At 40.4% G+C, this 25248-nt stretch overlaps 1 protein-coding gene across 2 annotated transcripts; it reads left to right on the plus strand.

Moving 5' to 3' along the window:
* The first annotated feature begins 1196 nt into the window (after positions 1–1196).
* LOC121948105 (neuronal acetylcholine receptor subunit alpha-3-like) lies at positions 1197–25248 on the plus strand. Of its 2 annotated transcripts, none has more exons than XM_042493371.1 (7): positions 1197–1434; positions 17917–18056; positions 18159–18203; positions 18286–18395; positions 18630–18837; positions 19843–20919; positions 22596–25248. In XM_042493371.1, exons 1-7 carry the CDS (start codon positions 1377–1379, stop codon positions 22719–22721), a joined length of 1764 nt encoding a protein of 587 aa, XP_042349305.1. In that variant the 5' UTR covers positions 1197–1376; the 3' UTR covers positions 22722–25248. The 2 variants fall into 2 exon arrangements, with proteins under 2 accessions (XP_042349305.1, XP_042349306.1); XM_042493372.1 differs by lacking the exon at positions 1197–1434 and adding an exon at positions 7751–7817.

Below are 25248 nucleotides of genomic sequence, written 5' to 3' on the forward strand. Positions count from 1 at the left end.
TACTTAACTTGCAGCTCGCAGGCCAAATCTGGCCCCAGACAGGGTGCTGGGTTGCCTCACAACCATTTTCTATTTCACAATGAAATTAAACAAATTCACATTGGGACTTTTCTTAAACTTTTGATATAAATACAGAATGAGGGTGCATTAAAAAGCATCAAAATGGCACTTTTTTGTCCAAGAAATTGCCAGGGAAGGATCCCCTAAACCCCCTGACAGAGGTCCAGTCTAAGCCCTGAATATCCTCAATTCCTACAGATGTCCCTCTGTTCACCTGACCTGTGCGGGGATGCTGCGTCTGGCCCTAGCCTTCTGTCTTTTTGCAAAAGTTGTCCCTGGGCAAAGTAAGTTGAGTATCCCTGCTGTTTATTATCAGTACAGGCCATTAATCTTCATGATGTGTTAATGTTCAATTGGTGGAGAAATTAATTTTTGATTAGATTTAGGTTTAGTTTATTTAGGAAGAGACAGTGCAAATTAATAAATACACAGGGTATAAAAATGTCAGAATCTGGAGGCTATTTTTTCCTCTGTAGTCCCTTGGCCCAGGTGTTACAGAAGGCTTCCTAAGATACAACAAAGTAAAAGAACAGAGAAATAGGGCATACAGACTTCTTTGAGCACATCAACAAAAGAAAGAGAGAACATACTAAACAAATCAAAAGATGCAATTTAAAGACTGTAAAAGAATATACAATTTTAAAAGCACAAGAAGTGGTAGTGATATACAGTATATACATACAGAATGACATTGTAAAAGAAGCAGGATATATTAATAGCAGCATCAAAAAAGAGTTTAGTGCTGACATGTTCATGGTGCTTTGGCAACATTGTTTTTGAAACTTTCATGCCAATAAAGCCCTTTGAACTGAATTAAACTGGCAGATAAATATATTCAACAATTAAAGAATTTGATATATGTTTAAATAATATTTTGAAAGTTTCTATAAAGTAAAAACTTGTGCTTATATAAGAAACAGGACTTCAAAACTGAATATATGAATAAATGTTATTACATTTTTGCAGTGGGACCCCTGGCGGTCCTAGAGAGCCATATTTGAAAAACCATTATTCCAAACTTATCACCTGTGAGTCACGGTGAGTCAGGTCGCTAGGTTTGGCCCTTGGGTGAGTGGGTGGGTGAGTTGGACACGGGGACGGAGGGAGGTGGGGGGGGGCGGGACGTGCAGAAGTTGTTCATGTCGGGAGAGCGCACCGCGAGTCCAACCTGAACCTCTCCACGCTCCGGAGCGCAAAGGAAGATGTTTCTCGAATCTTAAGGCTTCACAGACGTCTGTAGTGGGTAATTGACAAGATTTCAATCAGCAGCAGCATCTTTTATCCGTTGAAAGGACAAGCCAAGTGCCGATGTATCGATGAATTTCTCCGGGAAACTAACAAACGCCCTCCTGCTGGTGCTCCTAGCAGCGCAAGGTAAGACACGGCGCGCCGTGAGTCGGTGCTGAGCTCGCAAAAAGTGGCATTATACTCCGTACTTTATAAATACCATCGTCTTATTTAGAACTGATGTGAATGGTTTGTTACCTTGCTTACTTTTAAAGTCATGTTTACCCAGCTCGAGTTACCTTTCCAGTGCGCTTCTGTGTGTAAGATCCGTGAAAAGCGATTAAAATTATTAACCCAGCGGGGTAACATGGAAATAAACGAAACTTGAGCATGATGATGAGAAATGCAAAAACCTTCAATTGATGAAAGTGGCAGTTTGTGCATTATACTTCTTAAATTATTAGATCATTGAACGCTCGGGAGCCCACAACTCGCAGCAGATGAGCTATCTTGGAAAAAAAGTCTCCCACCCACATTTAAATGCGTGTGTCCTGCTTGCTGCTCCACCAGTGCTCTCTATCTTTCAAAGAGGGAACATGGCTTTTATTCTAGTCTTCTCTCCTCATTACAGGTGATAGGCCTTGGTGAAGCATCGAAACCTATGCTGAAGATTTATGTACACTGTGCCATGACATATTTTTTTATGCTTTTATTTTTTATAGATGTTTTTGTGTGACCTGTATCAGAGGTTGTTGATTGTGTGATGAATTTGTCTTGGGCACACTGGTGCTTTGTTGGAGTTGTACTAATTTTGTGCACTGTCATCTCATTAAATGCACCTGTGACATTTATCCAGTGCTGCTCTGATTACCTGGCACCTGACCTCAGCCTTGATATCTGTGAGCTGAGACTTGTTTTTTACTTGCCCTGATGAAGACTGAGGTTAAACGTGTAGACGCTAAGCCCATTTATTGAAGGCTTTTTAACTTTTGCAAATAAGTGCAGCTTGTTTTTTTATTTATTTATTTATATTTTTTTTATTTTTATGTTTTATAGAAGTCTAACCTCTTCCTCCTTTTTTTAAAATCATTTTTGTCCTTGGATCCAAAGAGAACATTTTTTTGGAACCTACATATGTGTATTAGCACTCATCAGCCAACCTATTTTATAGATCAATTTTCTTCCATGTTGAATATTTGTGCTCACCTCATAACAAATCCCACATGCCTGTGAATTATAATATCACATAGAAAGTTTTTGAATCACTGTTGTGTTACAGGGGGACAAATTTTTCTTTGGAGATGATCTGTTATCATGTCAGCTATAATCTCATCCCCCGGAGCTACTGAGAAGCAGCTATCCATGCACAAAACAAGCCAACACATGACATATGTTTCTCTATCAGCGGCTCAGTGAATGTCAATGTTGATTTTATCCCTGAATCCTCCAGATGTGGAGGGCTGTGGGCTCCCTCAGAGGTCAGAGGTCAGGGTTAGGCACAGGATGAATGCCATGGAGCTGCAGGAGTTTTGTGTTTTACAGGCATGGCACTTCACAAGGTGCATGGTTGTGGTGATAGTTGAGGATTAGAGTCTTGCACCTTTAGTTCTCGATGCTCTAAATTTAAATGCAAGTTATGAGGAAAACTCTTATTTCCCATGTGGTTCCATCTAATGTCTGTGCTGATGTTAAATCAAAGTTGGATCACTCTGTCTGATCATCTGTTTTTTTTTCTTTTGCTCTCTGTGTGATCTATGTCTTTCTTTTTTCTCATTTTCAAAATCTCCTCCTTACATATTGTCTATTTTCTTCCATCTCTGGTTCACGAAAGGCTGCCAATGTCCTGCCAATCTTGCTTTCAAACAGCACATTTTAAAGTGGGGACCTTGAGTTTTGCCTAATGAGGGTCTAATACCATGACATCATGTTAAAATAAGGATTTTTGCAAGTTAGACGGTGTGTGGGAGTATTTCTCTAAGTTGTCCTCTGCTCACCCCTCTCCTACGCACCTGTTTGGAAAGAGATGTGCAAAGTTTTCTTTTGTCCTTGAATGGCTTCCAAGGGACCCAGTGCAGAACAAAGAATAGATAAATGCTTTAATGATGCGTTCACATGTAACTGAAAAGTTATTTAAGTCTTGAATTTCAGCTCACTCACATCCACATAGTGTTCACAAATGCGTGTTTTTTGGGAGAGCGTCTCTACCAATGGGAACACCGAGCATAGTGGGTATCTATCTATGTGGAGGATAAAATAACTCGCTTTATAGTGGTAATATGTTTTTTGGCAGCGTCTTTGTTCTAAGTGCTCACTGCTGTTGTTGTGTCTTAACACCTGTCAGTCAGTCTTTTACTGTGGATTTCTTTTGCTGAAGTTTGAGTTTCTATATACGACCCCACAGTCAGAGAGCTGTAACTAGGTTACAGAAGCACTGAAGACACATTTTCAGGCTGTCTGACAAAATGTGTGACAGGTTATAATGCCTTCACTTTAGGCCTTTAGGCTGATTATTTTTGTCTGCCTTGGATTAATATTCACAGAATGCAAGTGAGGATAAACAGTGTCTCCTAACAATGACAGCTTTCGCTACCCTTTAACCTACTTTATTTAAGAAAATAAACATTATTCCACTAGAGTCAAAAGCAGATAAGGCAGAGGTAGTTAGCACTAGCAGAAGTTTAGCTTGGGTTTTGTTTTTCAACATTACTGCTATTCTCTATATACTCAAGTAGTTGTTATGTAGAGTGACAATCCAAGTTGTCTATTCATATGATTTTTATTTTTTAATTGCATATGAAAAAAACTTAGGGCAAGTTATTTTTTTTAGCTTCAGCTAAGGCTAGCTGCTGCTACCAGCTCGCTTTTACTTAAGCTATTTTAACTAAAATATTCATTTCAGTTGGCCTGACATCAGATAGAATTGGCAGCTACTTACACTACGTTTCTGTCCTCAGTTTGACATTGCGTCCAATTCAGCCAATTTCCGTGGGGGAGGGGGATTTTCCCTAATCAGGGTTTCTAATACATTCAGTTATTTGTGGCGGTCTGCCATGAAAACAGTTATACTATTTACCATTTGGTTATTTATTGCCCTACACTCTTGGAGCGCAGAGCACACTTTGGGCACAGATGGAGCAGTAGAATGGCAGGTGGAGTGAAAGTGAAACTTGACTGTTCATTGTGCTTGGTCATAAAGTTTGCTTTCACTCGCCTCTGTACTCTGTTCCTCCTCTCATCAATGAATGTGATCTGATCAGCTCTAACCGGATCATCAGATCAATTATGCATCCCATGGGTAGCACCATTGATTTTGTCTATAGCGTGTGTGACTGCTGATTTTACTCTTCATTGGTTCCAGCGCACTGCTCGACAACAGCTTGTCAGTGTCCACCGGGGTTGCTCAGTGGTCATTTTTTAATTTAGTGCTTTTTTTATGTCACCATGTCAGACCAATCAGTCAGGTTGGAGGAGGGGGCAGATTCCAAGGTCTGGACCCAGACAACATTTGATTGGCATTACAATTTTTATATAGTATGACAGATGTCAAAAAGTGTCATTCAGGTCTTATAACCCAATTTTGACTAAATATGTAGTTACCGTTTTTGTGTTGTAGAGCGGTATTTATAAAATATGATTCCTTTCTTGGTTTATTGAGCCCAGTCACACTAAAAAATGTTTGGTTTGTCCTAGGGACGCTAATAATTAATCGATAATCGATTAATCGCTCGTTAACAACTTAATCAAGCATGTGGAATTTAATCGATAGGCTATGAAATGCTGTCCAAAGATATGCAATATGCTGCTGTAAGCTTTGAATGAGGATAAAATGCATTTGGTATGTGAAATGAGCAGAGTTTGTTTTTTAACCTAACGGTTAATCGGTTGTTATTTTTACCAATTAATCGATTAAGGAAAGTGCTTTCAATTTGCAACCTTACTTTGTCACATACAAACCAGACATTTTTCCTGGGAGTGAGACTTCGCTTTGAACAAACTTATGGAGGAGCATTTTTCTGGCTACATGTTAAATCACTGCCATATTGTATGGAACAGTTTTTTTTAACTTTGAAGCCCAAAATGCTGTGAGGTTGTCCCAGATGTGATACCCGGCTTCCCCCCGTGGGTGCAGCAATAAGTGCCTTCGTGTTGTCACGCTTCAGTCGACATGTGAAACACACTGGCTTCACAGATCCTGTAACCTGACGCCCACTCAGAGTCGAGGCGAAAGGATGTGCTTCTGTATGACACGTGGGATGGACTCACTCACTCACTCTGTCATTCTCTTCAGCTGGAGAGATTTCCTACAGCCAACTGCTTTGTCGCTTCGCCCTTGAACTGGGTGAATTTCAAAAGGAACAAGAGAGTGGTGCTGTGAAGGGATGACAGAGTCAATACTTTCCACAGCAGAGCAGATTCTTTTCTACAGTGAGAAGAAATCCAGTGTGTCCTTCATAGTTAGAGGTGGTTAACTTTGCTATTTGAAGAGAAATCTTCAGTAAAACGAATTAGCCCTCACCTTCCTCTTTCCTCCACTCTGTCCTCCACCTCTCCTCTTCTCCTCAATCCCTCATTGGCTGTGTGGGCTTTTGCATGATTCTGCACAGGGGCTGGATATGCAGATAAGTGCCTGGAGAACACACATGGACACACACACACTCCCAGTGGGGGTCTGACTAGCGGGCTACAGAAGGTATTGTCTCCTGCCATCCAGGATCAGCTGATTTGTCCCCATAACAGAGGAAAAGCTGATCCTGCAGACCATGGGATTGGGGGTATTTTGGTCGAATCTGGCTGGAGTAGCTTTGAGGTAAAGAGTTAGAGATCTGAGTAGCATGGGGCTGTTGGAGTTTTAAACAAAGTGCCTGTGTGATAGATTAGAGTGCAACATATTTCAGGAAAGGATAGTTTCCATAAGGTTTTAGACTGGCTGAATAAAAATGGGTGAAATTACATGATGCATTTCTCTGCAGTGCAGCATGCATCATTTCCAGCAGCAGAAGCTGAGAGAATTGTCCAGCCATGCCTGCATTACACTGATCTGATCCGCATTATGTTTCAGGCTTGACCCTTTATCTTTACTAACATTGCTTTTTAATAGGCTGCAGCTGCGTGTTAAAAGTATAAAGTTCTACCCCAGAGAGCAGCTATTGTAGTGCAGTGCTAATGATTAAAAAAAAACTAAAATAAAGAAGGAAAAAGTCTTCACAGCTGAGTCTCCACAATAGAGGTTGTAGTGTGGCCGATTATCAAACAGTATTTCTTTCACCAGCATTCAAAATGATTTTTGTGAAAGAAGTTTTTCTCACCAGAAGGCCCTCACATAAAACTAGGCTGTCTCTCCAATAGAAAGACGCAAATAGGCCTAGTTTTGAAACTGGTGCTACATGACCAAAGATAACAGAGAAAAAGGATGCTTTTGCTCAGGAAGCAAAACATCTAAAACTACCAGAATGCTATGCACCTGATGAAATGTATATTAGTCCATGTGAAACAATGGCGACTTGCCGGTTCTTGTGTTACGGTTAAACGATAAGCTTAAACTTGTTTCTAAAACATTTGAGGCGAGAAACATGCAAATATACCGTTTGATCTCTGTTTTTTAGGCTGCCCTTGTCACTGTGCAGGAAGCAGTGGCACTCACTTCCTGTTCACAAACTCTTGCCATTACGGCAAAACAGGGTGTTAAAATATGTCTCAGAAAACATATTAGGCAAGAAATAGGCAGTGCAGTAACATGATATTCATTTATATTCTATTAGCACTGCCTATAGTTTAACTATGTGATGGGATTTCGGTCAATTTGAAAGATGGAGAGCGGGGCAAGTGTGTCTCTTGATCAGCTGTGTACTCTATAGAGTTTCAGAGTGGGGGGAGGAGGGATATCTAAGCACTGGTTAGATGAAAGAAAGTTTACCACAGCTCATCTACACATACTTATCACATTGTTTTGATACAAAGCTGGTTGAAAATTGGCGAAGTATCCCTTTAAGCTCCTCTGGCCTCTATTTAAGTCTGCTTGTATGGAGTTGTGTGCGTGCATTGCAGCATCATCAAGCTCCTCTGCCAGACTTAAATGCTCCTCTTAGTTTAGATCTACAGAACAGCTCTCTGGTTTCTCTCCCAGAAGCAATATAGTTGCATCAAAGTTTGACAGGCAATCAGTGTGCATGTGTGTGTTACTGGGTGCGTGTGGCTTAAGGACTGTGCAGTGGCTTGAGGATCCTCTTAACGCGATTGTCGTGTGATTATTGCAACCGAACCCCCCTCACACTGTGTAACCACCACAGGCACAGGCTGAGGACTTATTTCACCCCCTATGGATTGGCTTAAACTATCATACTCCCCTCCAACCAACAACACACACACACACACACACACACACACACACACACACACACACACTCTTTCACTGTCTTTCACACACACAGACATTTTCCTCAGACAGCCCTGCTGCATGAATCCTTCGGGACATCCGGGTCTTTGGTGCTGGTGATGAACTGAGTCATGCTTTAGGATGGAGGGAGAAAAGGGTGAGAAGTGGAAAGCTGGAGGTGAGGTTGAGCAAGACAACAGATGTCTCAGATGGAGGACAGGGATATTTGAGCATTTTTTCCCCACTTTTCCTCTCCTCCTTCATTTTCTGTTGTTAAACTCAGTTTTTCTTTTGATTTGCTGTTTTTAATCAATGTGTTTGCCCGTATTTCCTTGAGGCACTTTGTGTCTATGAAGCTGATAACACACAATGCAGGCTATCGCATGTCACAGCCTTGCATGTGATGGCCAGGGGTTTCAGGTGCTAGTCCATGTGCATGCACGCAGGGACATATTATCGCTGAGTGGCGCTGCCATAAATGTGTGCGCATGACTGTGTCTGTGCATGCGCTTCGGCAGGATGGCTGCCAGCTGCAGCCCACTGAAGACAACTGTTTGAGACCAACAAATGACAAAACGAATGATTTTCATCCCTGATTTTGCTTGAGCGAGTGCTTGCTAACCTTCTGTATCTGTACTTTTAAACAGGAAACATAAAAAATTCATACAATATAGCTAACAGTAACTAGGTTATTAGTGATAGTCATTTACTAGAAACTTTCATGTGCCTGGTGATCTTTCTCCAGCTAGCTGCCACCTTATGTAGGTATTTGTTATGAAATGAGGAGATGTGCACATTACGCCTCATTTCAACTTCACGTATCAGCCGTACCTTGTCCATTAGAGAGCTTTCAAAGCAAGTGTCATGTCAGGAATAAATAGAAACAGGGCTTCAAAAGTTCAGCTCAAAATGGCATCGCTACATCACTTGCAACCAGTCACAACAGACAAATAGAGAACAATGCAAACAAAGTGAATATATCACTCATGCTTGCTCACGCCACATTCTGTTAGGGCGATTTTAAAAGGACTTATTGTCACTGGAAATTATGACTGTTTTTGTGTGTGTGTGTGTGTGTGCTTCCCTTTGTATAATTCTGTGTCCCCTCTCTAAACTGTAAACGCAGTGCAGGCAGAACTCAGAACTCTCCTCAGCAGCACTTAGTTGTTATATGGCAAAAAATCCAATGTTGTGCATCCCTAGAACTCAATACATATTCCAGCTGCACTTCTAATGAACAACCTAGCTCCAAATATAAAAAAAATCAATACATGGCACTAGATGCTGATAAAGTGAAAGGCCACCACACATAAATGCATGTATGAGAAACCCTCCCTGGTCAAGGAAACATTAGTTACCCCAAGTTGTTATAAATTAAGCCTTTAGAATATGTTATAGCTCCTTATCGGCATGTTTGGCAGTAGCCAAGTGTGTTTGTTGTCTTGGTACTGGAACAGATGTCCAGGCTCAACAACTGCAAACTTGTTGGTTAATAAGCAGACACGAGTTGAGCCTCTTAAAGATCCATACTAAGACATCATCTGTTGTCTTAAGTTGTCTTGTGGTATTCTTTGTTCAGTTTGAACTTGATCTCTGTGGTTTTGAAAGTACTCTGTGACTTGCAATTAGCCCAACACCATTCACTCCTGTCTCTAGGTTAGACCACGATGCCTACTTTCTGGTGAATCCCTTGAGACTGCTCTCCCGTATTCATCATAGCTCTCACGTTCCAGGTTTCAGTCAGGACTAAGAAGAATGATTCCAGTTTGCTACAAAAAACTTCTCAGGGTTTCCTGTTTAATGTCATAGCCTCTTGCTCGGAATCCATCAGTAGTAAAACAGTGTAAGCCCTTCATTGATCTACTCAGTCATTTATCCATTTTCTGTTCACTTAATCACATCTGAGTCATGGTAAATATTGCTGCCCAGCATCCCGTCTTTGAGAATTTCCTTCCTCTTGATGGATCCTAGTAAAAAATTCAGGTGAATGTGGGAAATGTTATCTCTCCAACATAACCTGACTCTGCTCCAGTAAGGAGGAAGCTGATGGGCGTCTTTGTTGTCATCTTGAGTGACTCCCGTCAATGTGGTAGAGCTGAAGCCTGACTCTGAAAAGCTCCTGTTGGCGTCAGTTCTTCGCTCTGCCTTAAAGAATAACTACAGCTATCAAGTCATTTTAAATGCCATGTCCGTTATCTCATTGCTCTGCAAATACTCAGTGTTTGAAGTTGTCACTGAGGGTCTGGCTGAAGATTAGCTGGTAATTTTATTGCCAAAACTTATTCCCTTTGGATAGCTGCTTACCTTCCCTTGAAGGGTTCAGAGAGCTACTTTCCGTTTTTTCTGGTTCTTTAGCCCAGAATGGAAAACCCAGTTCCCTATGCAAAGGGATTGAAAAGTTTTAAGCAGTGTCACTTGCACATCCAGAATATTCTGTCATTTTGCCAGATGCTGAAAATGCAGATAGTTCATCTCATGTAACCTGAGTTATCTAAGAAAGCATAGACATCTGGTCTGCTACTGAGTCAGACAATAAGAGGGAATAACAAAGATGTAAATAATAAAATTAATAAAGGCTGAATTCCATTTAGCTCCATTTAGTCCTGGTATTGCGCATGCTGCCTCAGTGACTATGTTTATATGCATGCTAATATTTCTCTATTATTTTGAATATACGATATTCAGAATTTGAAATGGGTCATGTAAACAGCATATTACATTTGGATATTCTAAATGAGGCCTTATCATTTTTTGATGAAGATGTGGCATACAAATGTATTATTTAGGGAGCATTCTTTGGACATGTATACAGAGCCTTTGAAATATGCATTTCAATTGGGGTTTCCACCACAGTTTGTGACACACGGCCTGGTCAGCTTTGTGCGTTGTCATGGATATGTTGTACACAAACTAACTAACCAACAGTTTGCAAAGCTGTGGTGGAGATGGATGCCCTAAAGAATATGCCACATTTTTGGTTGGAAAGAGAAACACACCTACTTTTAACATTATAGGAAACTTCAACAGATATCAACAGGTTTGTGGGTATGCGCAAATATAGCATTGCCGAATGAAAGAGGGAAGCTGTGTTTACATGGTGTTACCAGTCTGTCGCAAATGGTACATATTTGTGGTGTCATGTAAACAGTTCAGGGGAAATATTGGCTTTTTTTTTTTTTTTTTTTTTTAAAATAAGGGCAAAAACTGAAATATTTTGATAATGATGGCTGAATTTTATGTAGCTGCTTAAGTTTCAGGGTCCTGGAATTGTGCATCCTGTCTCACTGTCACACTGTCATGCTTACTGGACACTTGAATATTACAGAGCCATTATTAATGTTATTAGTAACACCTTTGCATCTTTTTCTACTATGACAGGTAAATGTCTTTTTAAAATAGGTCTGTTGCCTTGAATGTAAGAATTTTATTGAGAGAAATGGCTTGAAATGAGCCACAAAGATACAAGATTTGATGTAGACTTGGGTCACAGAAACACAGTGCTAAAAATCTTTACTCAGTGCTGATTGAGTCAGTGCTGCTGGCATGCTTGATCACCAGGCCCTCTCCATCCTCACAGCAGGAGAGATAATCAGACATTAGTTCTGATTACTCAATTACCTGCAGCTGCGACTGCTGCGCTGTGAAAACCACATCAACCTCCCACTCCAAACAGACACAGCTCCCAAACTGTGTCTGAGTGTTTCAGTAGTATGATGCTACATTTAAGCTCCTGCTGCAGTAGAAACCCCTTTAATATTTGACAAACTGCAGCTACTATTATAATTAAACCAATGGCAACCCTAGCTGTTAATGCTGATAATCATACACATGAAAATACATAGTTGAATCTGTCAGTCACCCATCTGTAGAACAGCTGAGTACTGAGTTAAAGAAGTAGTTGAAGGATGGTATTTTCCTAAAACTGGGCTGCATACGCAGAAGACAGATGCAATTGCTTTTGAAATTGATGCTACATGACCAAAGAGAAAAGAGAAAGAGCTTTGGAATTCACTTTTGCTCTAGAGATAGAAAACCTATAGCTACATCACTGACAAAGTGACGGTATTTGATGAGTTTGGAGTGAGATTTAGCCTGATGCCGACATGAAAGGCTTCCCCTGCGTAAGTTGTATACGGAGTGTTAAAGTAAAATATTGGGCTACTTCAATATGCTAGTCTAGCAGCGCACACATCCAAAAGCATTTAATACTAGGTCTGAACAAAAGTAGATACAAAATTGAGTCTGCCCACTACTACTGATGCTCCCATGAACATTTATTACCTCAACATGTGATGTTTCGGGCCCAAGATGTCTGAAAAAGGGCTTGGGCTGGAAACGTCACACGTCGAGGTAATAAATGTTGGAGCATCATCTAGTGTGCAGACTCTATTTTTGTATCTACTTAAATATGCTGTCGCCTATATTTACATTTGAAAAAGTGTTCTCTTTTTTTTAAATAAAAATGTGAATTTACGTATTACATCTTCGAAAATATGCAGAGAATCTGACCTCAACACTCCCACATCTTCTCAGATGAAAGCATGGAGGCAAGAAGCCACTGAATTTCATGCATCAGTGGAAAAAAAATCATATTCTGTTCAGAGTGAGTCACATCAAAGGTGAGTGGACATAATGTACATAAATAGGAACATGTGCATACACACAGGCACGCACACACTGTTACATGTACGTATGTCAAGTGTATAGGCGAGTATAGGTTAAAACATGCACCAAATGTTTAATAGGATGGCCACAGAGCATGCAGTAATGAGTGTGGATCCTCCTGTGCGTCACTCAGCATGTCACAGTCAGGCCATCAAAAACCCTGGAGAGCAAAGACACACTATCTGGCTGTACCCTGCTTCTTCTTGCTGACACGTTCCTCCTCCTATCTCTTCTCTCCACTGCTTCTCTCTCCTCTTTGTATCTCTTTTCCATGCGCTCACACACACTGTCAGCGCTGTATTATTGGAGGGTAATTAGTTCCTTCAGAGTGTCCACCACCCGCTCCCAGGCTCATCCTGTTAAGCACATGCCTGATCAAAGAGCCTCCCACAGGCCACGGCTCTTTCTGCAGCTTTTGGCTCCTGAAGCCACAAGAGACGGGGACAGGCTCACTGTTTGGTTAATTCTAAATCAATGTGGCTATTTAAAGGTGGAATGCATGACTGCTCGACTTGGCTTCACCCACGACAGAACAGAGCCTCATTACTTTGTTACGGCATCACAAAGGCGAGGGAAGGAAAGAGTTGTAAAATGAAACATGACTGTCAAGATGATTTCATGTGATTTTCATCATCAGAGGCAAAGACAGCTCTGTCGACAGTGATTAACAGCTTTTTCTAATGTTTTACACAAGTGAACTGACTAGACACATTTAGATGATAGCTAGCAGTGTGGCTCAAGTGAAAGCAGTTTTGGTCGGTTCACCATTCGGCCCAGAATGAAATATTTCAACAACTACTAGTTGGATTAATGATGAAATAATGTGCAGAAATTCATGATCCCAGATGATGTAAATTATAGCTTTGGTAATCCTGTCATGTTTTGGATAATTTCCTTGGAGGATTTTCATTTAGCTACTTTTTCATCTGGCCGAAACATCACTTAGTCAGATATAAACACATAATTAAGATGTTGAACATGCTATAGACATTTTCCCTGCAAAACCTCTGCATGTTAGCATTATCACTGTGGCATAATAACATGCATATGTTAGCATTTAACTCAAAAGTCCTACTGTGCCTGAATACAGCTTTACAGAGCCCTTAACATGGTGGAGAGTCTTGGTACTTTCACATTGGTAGGCATGTTAACTTGGGAACTTTGTTCCAATGGCTCAAAAAGCCCCATGAATCCAAATAATGTCCCATTGGTCCAAAAGCTCATTCTCCAACAGCCCATTATCCTAACAACAAATAGCCATTCCTGTTTCTTTAAAAAAAACATTTGCTAAAATCACTTGATAATCACGTATGATAAGATCATGTTTTGGCTTAAAACACCCATGTTTGGTGGCCCACACGTCACTGGGAAACGTTACGAACAATTGGTAGAAACACTCAGGATTTGTGGCTCACATGCCTCTGGGAAACTAAAACCAACAGCAGGGAGTCTGTATTTTTGGTGAAACAAGTCTTCAGAATAATGGGCATTTTGTTTTTGGGATAATGGGCTATTGGAGAAATGGGATTTTGGTCCAGTGGGACATTTTTGGGAGTAATTGGGCTTGGGAATTTTGGGCTGTTGGAACAATGGCATGGTACGTTAGCTTTACTATAAAGTCAAGTCAAGTCAAATCAATTTTATTTATAAAGCCTGTTATCACAAATCACAGTTTGCCTCAGAGGACTTTACACCAGACGACTTCCCTTGGTTCTTAGACCCTCACAATGTAAACGTTATATAATATTGATGTAATATAAAAATATACGTTTTTTAAGCCCATTATGTTGAAAATATAATTCCATGGCTGGATCAGTTGGAATCACATTGATTTTAACTTTAACTTATAAATGCTCTCTGTGCCACATATGTTGAATGCTTACAATAATGCCAGACAGTGCAGTGAGCAGTGTGCAGAATAATCTGATGTGATAGGGCAAAGGTTATAATTAACTTCCTTTAAATTAAGGCTACTGAAGATCTTTAGTGTCAAAACAAAGAAGGGAGTTAGAGGAGAGAAAAAAAATATTGGCTTCATTTTTTTCTTGTCAATGTGAACAAAAGGTCCAGTTAATTGACTGATTTTAATTGCCCTGGTTTTCCCTCGCCCAATTAGAGGCTTAAGCAACTTTCTCTGAGTGCAGAGAATAGGGGAGCAGCGGGCAGTTTTCAAGGCAGGTACCAAGAGCTGAAATTACACAAGCGTCTCAGGAGAGAGGCCTTTTCATTAAGCTTTAAGACTCCACTCTTCTATCCCAGTGACCTCAGAAAACTTCCTAAAGTTTTGAAGCCACTATAGTACAATGCAAATTCTTGCCCACAGAGTATTGGAACCAGATCTGACAGGTTTTAATTTATTTTTAGATAGTGACTTCTTAGGATAAATCTGCCTGCTACAACAACTTCACTAAAGTCAGATAAAATCTGTTTGTTCTACTATTTTACTAGCCCATTGGTTTAAGCTACAACTTCAGGGTGGTGAGTGTGATGAGAGCTATGCTGCAGAAAATATTGGGGGGGAGTAAACATGAAGAGGAGAAAGCTGTGCGACCTGATTTTTATTTACCTCAGTGGACTTGATGAATAGCTCATGCCTTCGCTGGTCTGCACCCCACTGTGTGTGCTCTATCTGAACTTGAAATATTTAAGGTGGAGGGAGTAATGAAGATTTATCTGCATGTGTGATACATCTGGATACATAAGTTCATTGCGTATTCTACCTTTTGCTGCAGCATTCTGTTAATTTTTTTATTTAGGTGGACTGAATCTTGTCTGCAGTCATTTGTGTGTTTATGTTTGGTCATTGTGTTATGTGCTCCAGATGTTGTGATTATGTAAGTGCTGTGTTTTTGAATTTTTACCTCGGTAAGCAGAGTCTGCCCCTGAGCTGATTTAGTCCCCTTGTGAAATAAAATTAAAATAGCTGTTAAAACCTGTATAATGTAAAAAAAAACAAGTCTTTCTGTAACAATGCTCGCCATGTTTTAGATTTAGATAGCCACTGATATAAACTAACATGGGATAATGTCAATTACATTTTTATTTCCCTGTCCCTGGCAAGTCTGATAGTGTGAATGTGAGCAAATGAAAGGGTCTCCCAAAATGAGCAACCAGACAGACTGTAATCTGAGACGTCTGCAAGATACTCATCTATGTGTACTCCCAGTGGCAATAAATTGACACACTGCTTTATGACTTTACTTTATGGACTCTTATTATGAAATATTTGTTTCAGCATATAGGTTCTATTAAAAAATATGTCTTATGGAAGTACTTTTTTTTTGAATGAGTGAATGGGTTGGGTGTTACAGTCTTAGGCTTTTTAGGGATTGTTGCAGCCTAAGATGCCTGATTTCATGGCAGCTTTTCAAAAAAATTGTGGTGTATGCTGTGATGTTTTTAGGCATTTTTTGCAATACAATCGCAGGAGCAGGTAAAAAAACTGCAAAAGTAGCTGCAAGTGTGTGTGTGTGTGTGTGTGTGTGTGTGTGTGTGTAATTCAGTAAAAACTTGTTCTTATCGAGATTTTTCCAGTGAGAATAAAACTGCACTGTTCTCAGTTTGTGATTAATACCACATAAACATTACCACTAACCATTCATATATGATCTAACTCAACTAGATTATTTCAGCATTTGCAATAGGTATGGATGCAACTGCCTTGTCATGGTGATTTGTCTTGTCTGTTGTGTTTCGTTTGTGTTCCACCAGGGTTGCACACAGTGCAAAACAGTTTTCCCACACTGTTGTGCAGAACACAAGGGAACTGCCTTGCATGGTCTTTAGCAGTAATTGAGATTATGCACATGTCTGCATCTTCACAACCAGAAACAAGAAAGTGTGTTTAGTGGCGTTGTGCAAGGGACTGCTATGATTGGTGGAAAAGTCACAGTTGCTGGGCGAAATTTAACAGTCATGCAAAATGTATAGAGATTGGTTGAATTTGTGTTTATTGATGTGACCTGGGTAGTTATAGTGGACGACATGCACACTACTGAAACTTAAGTAAAGCCATGTTACCTTAGGTCAATGAGTTGAGCCGGCAATAAAACATTGCAGTTTATTTTTCTAAATAACTTTTTAATCAGTTTTCGCCACTGATGTGTGATGGTTAGATAGCTATTTCTGTGAAAAACTTGAGGCAACTTTGTGGCTACAAATTAGTTCAGTTTGTCCATATGTAACTGACACGGTATTATTGTTCCTTCTCGTACAAGGCTCAGTATTAAGACATGACATACCAGTTATTACGATATGATATCTTCAAACATGATCAAGAGTAAATTGATAGGAAAATGTCAACATACTTGTGAACCAGTTTACAAGCTTCTAGTTTGTTGAGAGTCAACTGACTTGCACTGAAAGAAAGTGTCCCATTAAAGGACCATGTTTTATTTAGTTGTTGCCAAGGAAACAAACCTTTTCAGTGAATGTGGCTATTTGTGTGTATATGGGTTATGACCCATTTGCCCTTTTGGTGAATCACATTCTCCTCCATCTCTGAAATGGTTCACGCAGCTCGGTAAGTGCACGGTTGATGGTTGGGACTGTGTTGGATAATGTGTGTGTCGTTTTTTGTATTAAAAGCTATGATGGAACTGGTTGACCTCTGCTTTAACAAAACTGATCATTTAGTTCAAAATCCAAGGACAAACAGTCGGGCTGAATGTTACAGTGGCTGACAAGAAATTGGCCAAACTTACCATTTCCCCAGAAGACATGGATAACAGAGGAAGTTAAAGATAGAAAGGTTAAATACATTTCCATGTTATTCTATGATAACATGTATTTGGAGGTCATTGAAGCCACTGGCGCAGTCTTTCTGAGGTTGTGCTGGTGACGCAAGTGAGGCAACATTTTCTGCTTGGGCAGGCATGGGTCGATGTGCCATCCCAGGCACCAGTGTTACTAGTGGCAGTTCTCCACAATATGACCTTAAAAAGCCTGCACACACACTTCCTCAGAAACACTTGCCAACGGCGCACCAATCTCTTTTTTTTCTTTACTTAAATCATCTTGTGTTTGGAGGTTTCCTTAAAACATGCAGGCTTTGCCTTCCGTCTGTAAACAAACAGTGGAAATGCCTCTCAAACCCACTTCGATCCCTGAGCCTTTACTGCATCAAAGATGCATTGATTAAACAGTTAAAGGGCCATTTCATCTAAATCAATCTACAACATACTTTCCATTATTTTACATATCCTCAGTGAAATCTAGACATGCACATAGGACGTCTGCTAGGACTGTGCTTGGTCTGTTTTGGAGACAATGTGGGTTCAATGTGATTGTTTCTGTATGTGATATTTGTTTGCTTCTCCATTTCATACTTTATTTTGAAAGAGTGCAACATTTTTAAAGGACTGCTGGTGAAATATTCATAATCCATAATAATGTGTTGCGGAGATGGTGTCAATAGCTGAATAGCTGCAGCGTGACTGTTCTAAACAAACAAACAAAAAAAAAACATGATCCAGAGAGCATTAAATTGCCACCAAGAGTATTACTTATAATTTAATACATGAAAAAAGTGGATTTTATAGGCTATTGTTAATAATAATTTCGACTCTTCCATTTTTTTTTTCTTTTATTAGGCTGTTTTTCATCAAAGGGGGAGGACAGATTATTTCGGAGATTGTTCAGGAGGTACAACCAGTTCATCCGACCAGTGGAGAATGTCTCAGATCCAGTCACAGTGGAGTTTGAGGTTTCCATATCTCAGCTGGTCAAAGTGGTAAGAGTAAAGGATGAACAAGCAAACAAACAAATCATATTGTATGCTCTATAAAAGTATCTTTTTCGCTTGGTGAATAATTCACCCTTTTTGTGTTCACAGGATGAGGTGAATCAGATTATGGAAACTAATCTGTGGCTAAGACATGTGAGTAACATTGATCCTTTATGTGATATAATTAGTGATGCCCCATTAAATTTACTCACGCCAAGTTTTGTTTGTCTTTTAGGTCTGGAACGACTACAAACTGAAATGGGCCCCTGTTGAGTACGATGGAATTGAGTTCATACGAGTTCCATCCAATAAAATTTGGAGGCCAGACATTGTTTTGTACAACAAGTAAGTTTTACTGCACAAATGCTTAAGAAGAGCTCCACACTCAGCCTGCTTTATGTGCTGAGAGATACAAATATGCACAGTTAGCCCTCTAACATAATCACAGTTTCTTTACACTTCTTCAAACCTGATGGTGTCATTTCTTATCCTCTTTACCTTTGACCTCTTTTACCTCTGAACCTTTGTGCTAAATGTTGTAATGCCTTTTGACTGAAATGACATTGACGTCTCTCACAGTGCTGTAGGTGACTTCCTTGTGGAAGACAAGACCAAGGCTCTGCTTAAGTTTGATGGCACCATCACTTGGGTTCCTCCAGCTATTTTCAAATCCTCCTGCCCCATGGACATCACCTACTTCCCCTTTGACTATCAGAACTGCTCCATGAAGTTTGGGTCCTGGACCTACGACAAAGCCAAGATCGACCTTGTGCTCATTGGCTCAAAGGTCAGAAATCCGGCCATTTAACCGTTTTGTTTTTGTGTTCGTTCGTGTGTTCCATTCTTGTGAACATGATAACTCAAGAACACCTTGAGGGATTTTCTTCAAATATGGCACAAACGTCCACTTTGAGTCAAATATGAAGTGATTTGATTTTGGTGGTCAAAGGTCAAGGTCACCGTGACCTTGCATCTGTCTCATTCTTATGAAAGCAGTATCTCAAAAACACCTTGAAGGAATTTCTTCAATTTTAGCTGGATAAATAGATAAATTGATAAGAATGAGTTGGTTAAAGGTCAAGGTCATTGTGACCTTACAAAACATGTTATCGGCTATAACTCAAGAAGTCATACACTAATTATGACACGACTTCACACAAATGTCTAATAAAATAAAATGATAAAGTCATGACATTTAATATCCAAAAGGGCAAAGTTCAGCTTCACTGTGACATCACAATGTTCTGCAAAAACACTTTACTCGACATTACTCAACGTCATAACTCTGGTACAGAAGGAGAGACATTTGGACAGAGACCGAATTGGTGACACTAATCTTGAAACTGTGGTGATTGTGTAGATCTTCTGTGCTGCTAGGGAAAAGATGTGTGTGACTCATCCACGTTTTCACAGACATTGATGCAAACTGTAACTGCAACTTGACGGGTTTGTGGAGGCATATAACCGTGAGGCAGTAATTCTAGTTTATTTTTGTGAGAACTCATAGAGATATTTGCTGGAAGGTTTCAGTACTGAGCCACAAATACCTTTTCATGTGCTCTACTTAGACAAAAAGGGAATAACTTCTATTAAATCCCTTCACTTTTATGCCAGAAAACATTTAGTGACGAGTCAAAATTTACAAGTGTCAACTTTTGAACATTTTGAACTATCCACCTCTCGTGTCTCTTTAAACTGACTTGCTTTTCATTTTCACACACAGAAATTGTTGGTTTTAAAATATTTTTTCCTCAAAATAACTCGCCTTCACTTCAAATTTGCATTTTATTAGGTGAACCTGAAAGACTTCTGGGAAAGTGGAGAGTGGGAGATTATTGATGCACCAGGATACAAACATGACATCAAGTACAACTGCTGCGAGGAGATCTACCCAGACATCACCTACTCCTTCTACATCCGCCGCCTGCCTCTCTTCTACACCATCAACCTTATCATCCCCTGCCTCCTTATCTCCTTCCTCACTGTGCTGGTCTTCTACCTCCCTTCCGACTGTGGCGAGAAGGTTACCCTGTGTATCTCAGTCCTCCTCTCCCTCACTGTGTTCCTGCTGGTCATCACTGAGACCATCCCCTCGACGTCACTCGTCATCCCTCTGATTGGCGAGTACCTCCTCTTCACCATGATTTTTGTCACGCTCAGCATTGTCATCACTGTCTTTGTGCTGAATGTCCACTACCGCACCCCCATGACACACACTATGCCGGAGTGGGTGAGGTCTGTGTTCCTCGGGGTGTTACCCAGAGTGATGCTGATGAGGCGGCCTATTGACCAGAGCTGCTCCTCCCCTGCCAGCATCACGGGAGGGATTGGAGGAGGGAGCAGCGGGGGAAACAAGAAGAGAAAGAACAGCATAGGATCAGGAAGCGGCTCAGGAAGTGTAAGTGTTGGGGGTATAACTGGGGGTGTAGCGTGTCCACCGCTGGATGGTGGGGCAGGAGGAGGAGGTGCCACTTCAGCTGGGGGCTCCATGAACTGTGTGGAATACGGTGAGATGAACCGTGACATGAATCGTGACATGAACCGTGACGTGAATCGTGAAATGAACCGGGATATGAACCGGGACATGAACCGGGATATGAACAGGAGGTGCCCCTACAGAGGCAAGGAGGTACCAACTCCTGTCCCTCCTCCAATGGTGCCACCTCCTCCTCCTCCTCCACCACCTCAGGCACCACCGACCCAGGGGCCCCAGGAGTCAGAACTGCCCAAGCTGACGAGGCCCCTGAACACCCCCTCACCTGTCAACGCTGTTGTTGCCTTCTCCGTGGTGTCGCCAGAGATCAAGCAGGCCATAGAAAGCGTGAAATACATCGCAGAGAACATGAGGACTCGCAACAAAGCTAAAGAGGTAAAAAAGCAAGTTTGAGTTGTCTGTGTTGAAATGATTAAAAAAATATCTCTAGTTACAGAAATGTACCATTTATTTGGAGAAGTATAACACTGAATAGTTACCTCCCATTTGAGTTTAGGTATCACTCAGGTCTAAAGTCACAATATGCCAGTTGATATTTCCAACTTCAGACCTCCAAGCGTACCAGGTGTATGATGGCAAATGTTAGCAAAAAGCATGGCTGAACGTGAAATACCACGGCAAACTTTACTAGTTTTTTTTTCTTTTAAATGCATGTGTGTCCCTTTGATTTTGGTGTCCCTTTGTTGTGTTTTGTGTCCTGTCTTTACATTTAGAGGTTTTGGCTGGTCCGTTAATGTAGCACAGGTGGAGCTTTCCATGATCGATTTTTTTCCTCAGCAGCAGTTTGTGACTGCTAATTTATCTGTTGATCCATTCAGAGCTGATCAGATCAGATCGATGGATGAGAGGAACAGCTGCTGTGAGTGAAAGCAAACTTTTAGACCCAGCAGACTGCTCCTCCATGTATGCACTCTTCGCTCCGAGAATAATGAATTTCAGAATGTTTCTGGTCATATTCTTTTATGCTTTTGTTTTTAATGTGCCTTTTTTGGCTATTTTCTTTTGACCATGCCTTGTTAAGTTGCTCATTGCATTCTCCCCATGTTTTTAAATAAATCAAATTTGCCCAGGTTTTAAAGAGTTAAAAAAACTGCGTGCATACACCAATTTCAGTTGAAAAAGGGGTACTAAGTGACTAACCCCAACTCTTACCTTAAACTTTACCTGGTCCTAATGCCCTTAAGTAAATGGTTAACCTTGTGGGGATCATGAGGTTTGTCCCCAGATTGGTGTACTCAGAGCTGGTCCTCACACAGGACACAAATAAACATACAACAAAAAGCTATTCTAGTAGTCTGTATGTGTGTTATCTCAGCAGTATGTGAATTTCCACCTCCCTTAGTAAACGGTGTAGAAACCCTTTACACAGTGCTATAATGGGAGTGTAAAGCTGCTTGTTTGTTGCAGATGGAGGGCTTTACGTACGCCTCCTGCACACTCTGGATGGCCCTGATATGTTTGTTGCCTCAGCTCCATCTTTTCTTAGCAAAGCTGGGATCTTTCTTTGATGCATGCAGAAAAGCTTTCTCTATAGGCACACTATTGCATAATGGTCAGTGCAGCCATGATCCTATTGTTCACTCCTGACTGATCAAGGAATACTCCAATACACACGCCGTACAAACTACTCCAACAATAGCCAGATGCAAGGTGTAAACATTGGTTACTGCTTGTGCCATCGCTAGAAAAATCATTGTTACCATTATGCAAAGGTTGCTGGGAGTATTTTTCAGGCGCAAAGTGCTATTGCATATGAATTTGTGTGCCATATATTGCAGCTTCTAGATATGCTCTAAATAGTTGCCCACAGATGCTATGGGATATTGCCAACTCACTGTATTTGGTTACTCTGTTTTTGTTTTGATGATCCCGGCTTCATTCAAATGAAATCAAAATACCCCCAAATAAAACAGGGTTGTTCGAAAGAACAGTTCAAATCAATAGGAAAACAAACAAACAAAACAAAACTAAAGGCTTGCTTGAAGTGACTCCAACAGATATTTTCTACTTGACTACTTATACACACACCTAAATGTCCTTCTTTCCCTCAGGTGGAGGATGACTGGAAGTACGTCGCCATGGTCATCGACAGGATCTTCCTGTGGGTTTTTGTGACAGTGTGTGTGCTGGGAACAGTGGGACTCTTCCTCCAGCCACTCATCAGCTTCTTAAAATGAGACGCACATCTTCGTCTTGTCTCGTTCTCTCTCTTTTTGTCTTCCTCTGTCTGTCTCTGTACCCCACTTGAATTACTTTGGGAATTATCCCTCCTGCAGCTCTTTCACATCAAACACCAAATTGTCTTTTTTCTCCTTCTTCTGGTGTTTTGTCTCTTTTCTCTTTGTCTCATGCTCTTCTCTGGGACTCCATCATCATCCATCACTTTTAGCCCTTCAGCTGTCAGTTTCCTCACATGACTTACCCTGATTTCCCCATTTCATCTTTGCTTTGCCCTCTCAATGTGCACGCAATACTGTTACCAAGTCTCCTCCTCCCCATCACACTTTTCTCTGACATGATTATCACATCTGCTCTCCTTTCCTCCTTCCCTGTCTCGGTTTTCTCCTCCCCTGTGCCATGTTTTGACCTGCCACTGCCTGCAGCTTATCTCTTCACAGCCATCTTTTCTTTCCCATTGTGTTTATTCTTCTCTGCATTTACATTTTGTGTGTTTTACAAAAAATGTCATTGCTATTGTACAGTCTTAATACAATATGTTTAACAAGGTCAGGTAATAATTAAAGTTATTATTATTATTAAAATTGCTATAGAGGAACCTCTTAACATACAAATCACTGAAAGAGAGGAACCTTAATACCTTCATGAGTTTTGCAGTGAGACTTTGTCATAGTAAGCCAGTGCAATTTGCTTTTGAGAAATGTGGTACAGTATGTCAGTTTATAATTTGTAGGTTAAAGGGGACCTATTATGCTTTTCCTTATCGTCTGTCATATATATTTAATCTTATAATGTCTCATTCATACTAAACTTGGCCAAAGTTTCAGGTAATAAAGTAAACACATGTAAAAGTTAGCCAAAACCTCAGGCTTCAGACCATTCTTAATACTCTGTTTACTTTTACTTTTTTCTACTTTGGCTCAAACTAATGTCAGATTATGACACATTTCTTTATATGGTCATCAGCTTCTGGAATGTTACTGCAGGGTTTTACATTATTTAGACTACACTGGTACATGTAGCTACATGCAAACGTCAGGGAAACATGAAATCTCAGTTGCAGATGTTGTAAATTTCTTTGTGTTTTTTCAGATAATACTCCTGCTGGACCATGTGCTGTTGTGTTAGAAGCTTTTCTCGGTTATTTGTGACGGGAGAAAGTGTTGCTATTCTCCACTGTGGTCATTACCTGGTTGCAAGTACACTACTAAGCTATGTAGCGTCGTGCTAATGTCAGGGAAACATGGTTGCTGATATTGTTAATTCCTCCTGGCTTTTGGATCATATTCCTGCTGAAATAAGCTTTTATTAGTGATTTTTCATGAAAGAAAGTGCCACTATACACTGTTACGCCTATTCCCTAGCTGCAAGTACAATGTTACATGTAGCTTTATGTTAATATCAGGAAAACATGTAATCGTGGTTGTCATTTTTGTAAATTTCTCATGGATTTCAGATCATATTGCTGCTGGAACACCTTCGGTTGTGTTAAGTCAGCTTTTATTGGTGATTTTTAACAGGAGAAAATGTGGCTATACACAGTCACCCTCTAGCTGCAAGTACGCTGCTACATACAGCGACATGCTAACATCAGGGAAACATGTAATCTTGGTTGCTAGTGCTGTTAATTTATTTCCGATTTGGGGTCATATTCCTGCTGGAATATGTCCTGTTTTGTCCAAAAGCTTTTATTGGTGATTTCTCTATGTAGAAAGTTCTGCTGTTCTCTGTTATAGTTATCCCTCTGCCTCAAGTACACTGCTACAATGTCAGGGAAAAATGTAATCTTGGTTGCCGATTTTGTAAATGTCTCCCTGGTTCTGAATCATATTCTTGCTGGAACTTGTCTGGTGATGTTTAGAAGCTTTTATTGATGGTTTTTTTAGCCTACTGTAGAGCATGTTGCCATTCTCTGTCACAGTCATTGCCACAGCTACAATGATAGTGCAGAGATGCCAAGAAGCCGTAGACCCAAAAATGCTAACCATTCGGAGTGCACTTGGCTTTTTTGGGAAGGGGACCTTAAAGAGACAGGCACTAAAACAGAGCGTCTCAGACAAAGGGTGAATACAGGTGTTTTTACAGACAGTATAGGAATAATTGAGTGTTTTTTGACCATTAAAGCATGTAAACATGTTCTAGCAGAAGCCTAAAATATAACTTTGAGCATGAAAATCAGAATAATAGGTCCCCTTTAAAGACAAATGCTGACAGCTGGTTATAGTATTTTTTGATGTTGTGATGTGAAGGTCATCTGATGGCTGTCACTTTTTCTTCAGGATGTTTATTTCCTGTTGTTAGTGTTTCCCCTGTACATAAGTTTGTAAAATACAAAAGAGTTGTGCATGGCTTCTAAAAAGGACGCTGGTGACATGGCTGTAGGCTACACACATGATGTGTTTATCACGGGTTCACACTAAGTATAATTATGCATCACACATGAATTTCATCGGCTGCAAACCTACAATGTATAGAAACACTCTGACTTGCACAATGTAGATTAAACTTGTAAAAAGACTTATAAGG

Source organism: Plectropomus leopardus, chromosome 9 (assembly GCF_008729295.1).
Source record: "Plectropomus leopardus isolate mb chromosome 9, YSFRI_Pleo_2.0, whole genome shotgun sequence".
In the NCBI taxonomy this organism is placed as follows: Eukaryota; Metazoa; Chordata; class Actinopteri; order Perciformes; family Serranidae; genus Plectropomus; species Plectropomus leopardus.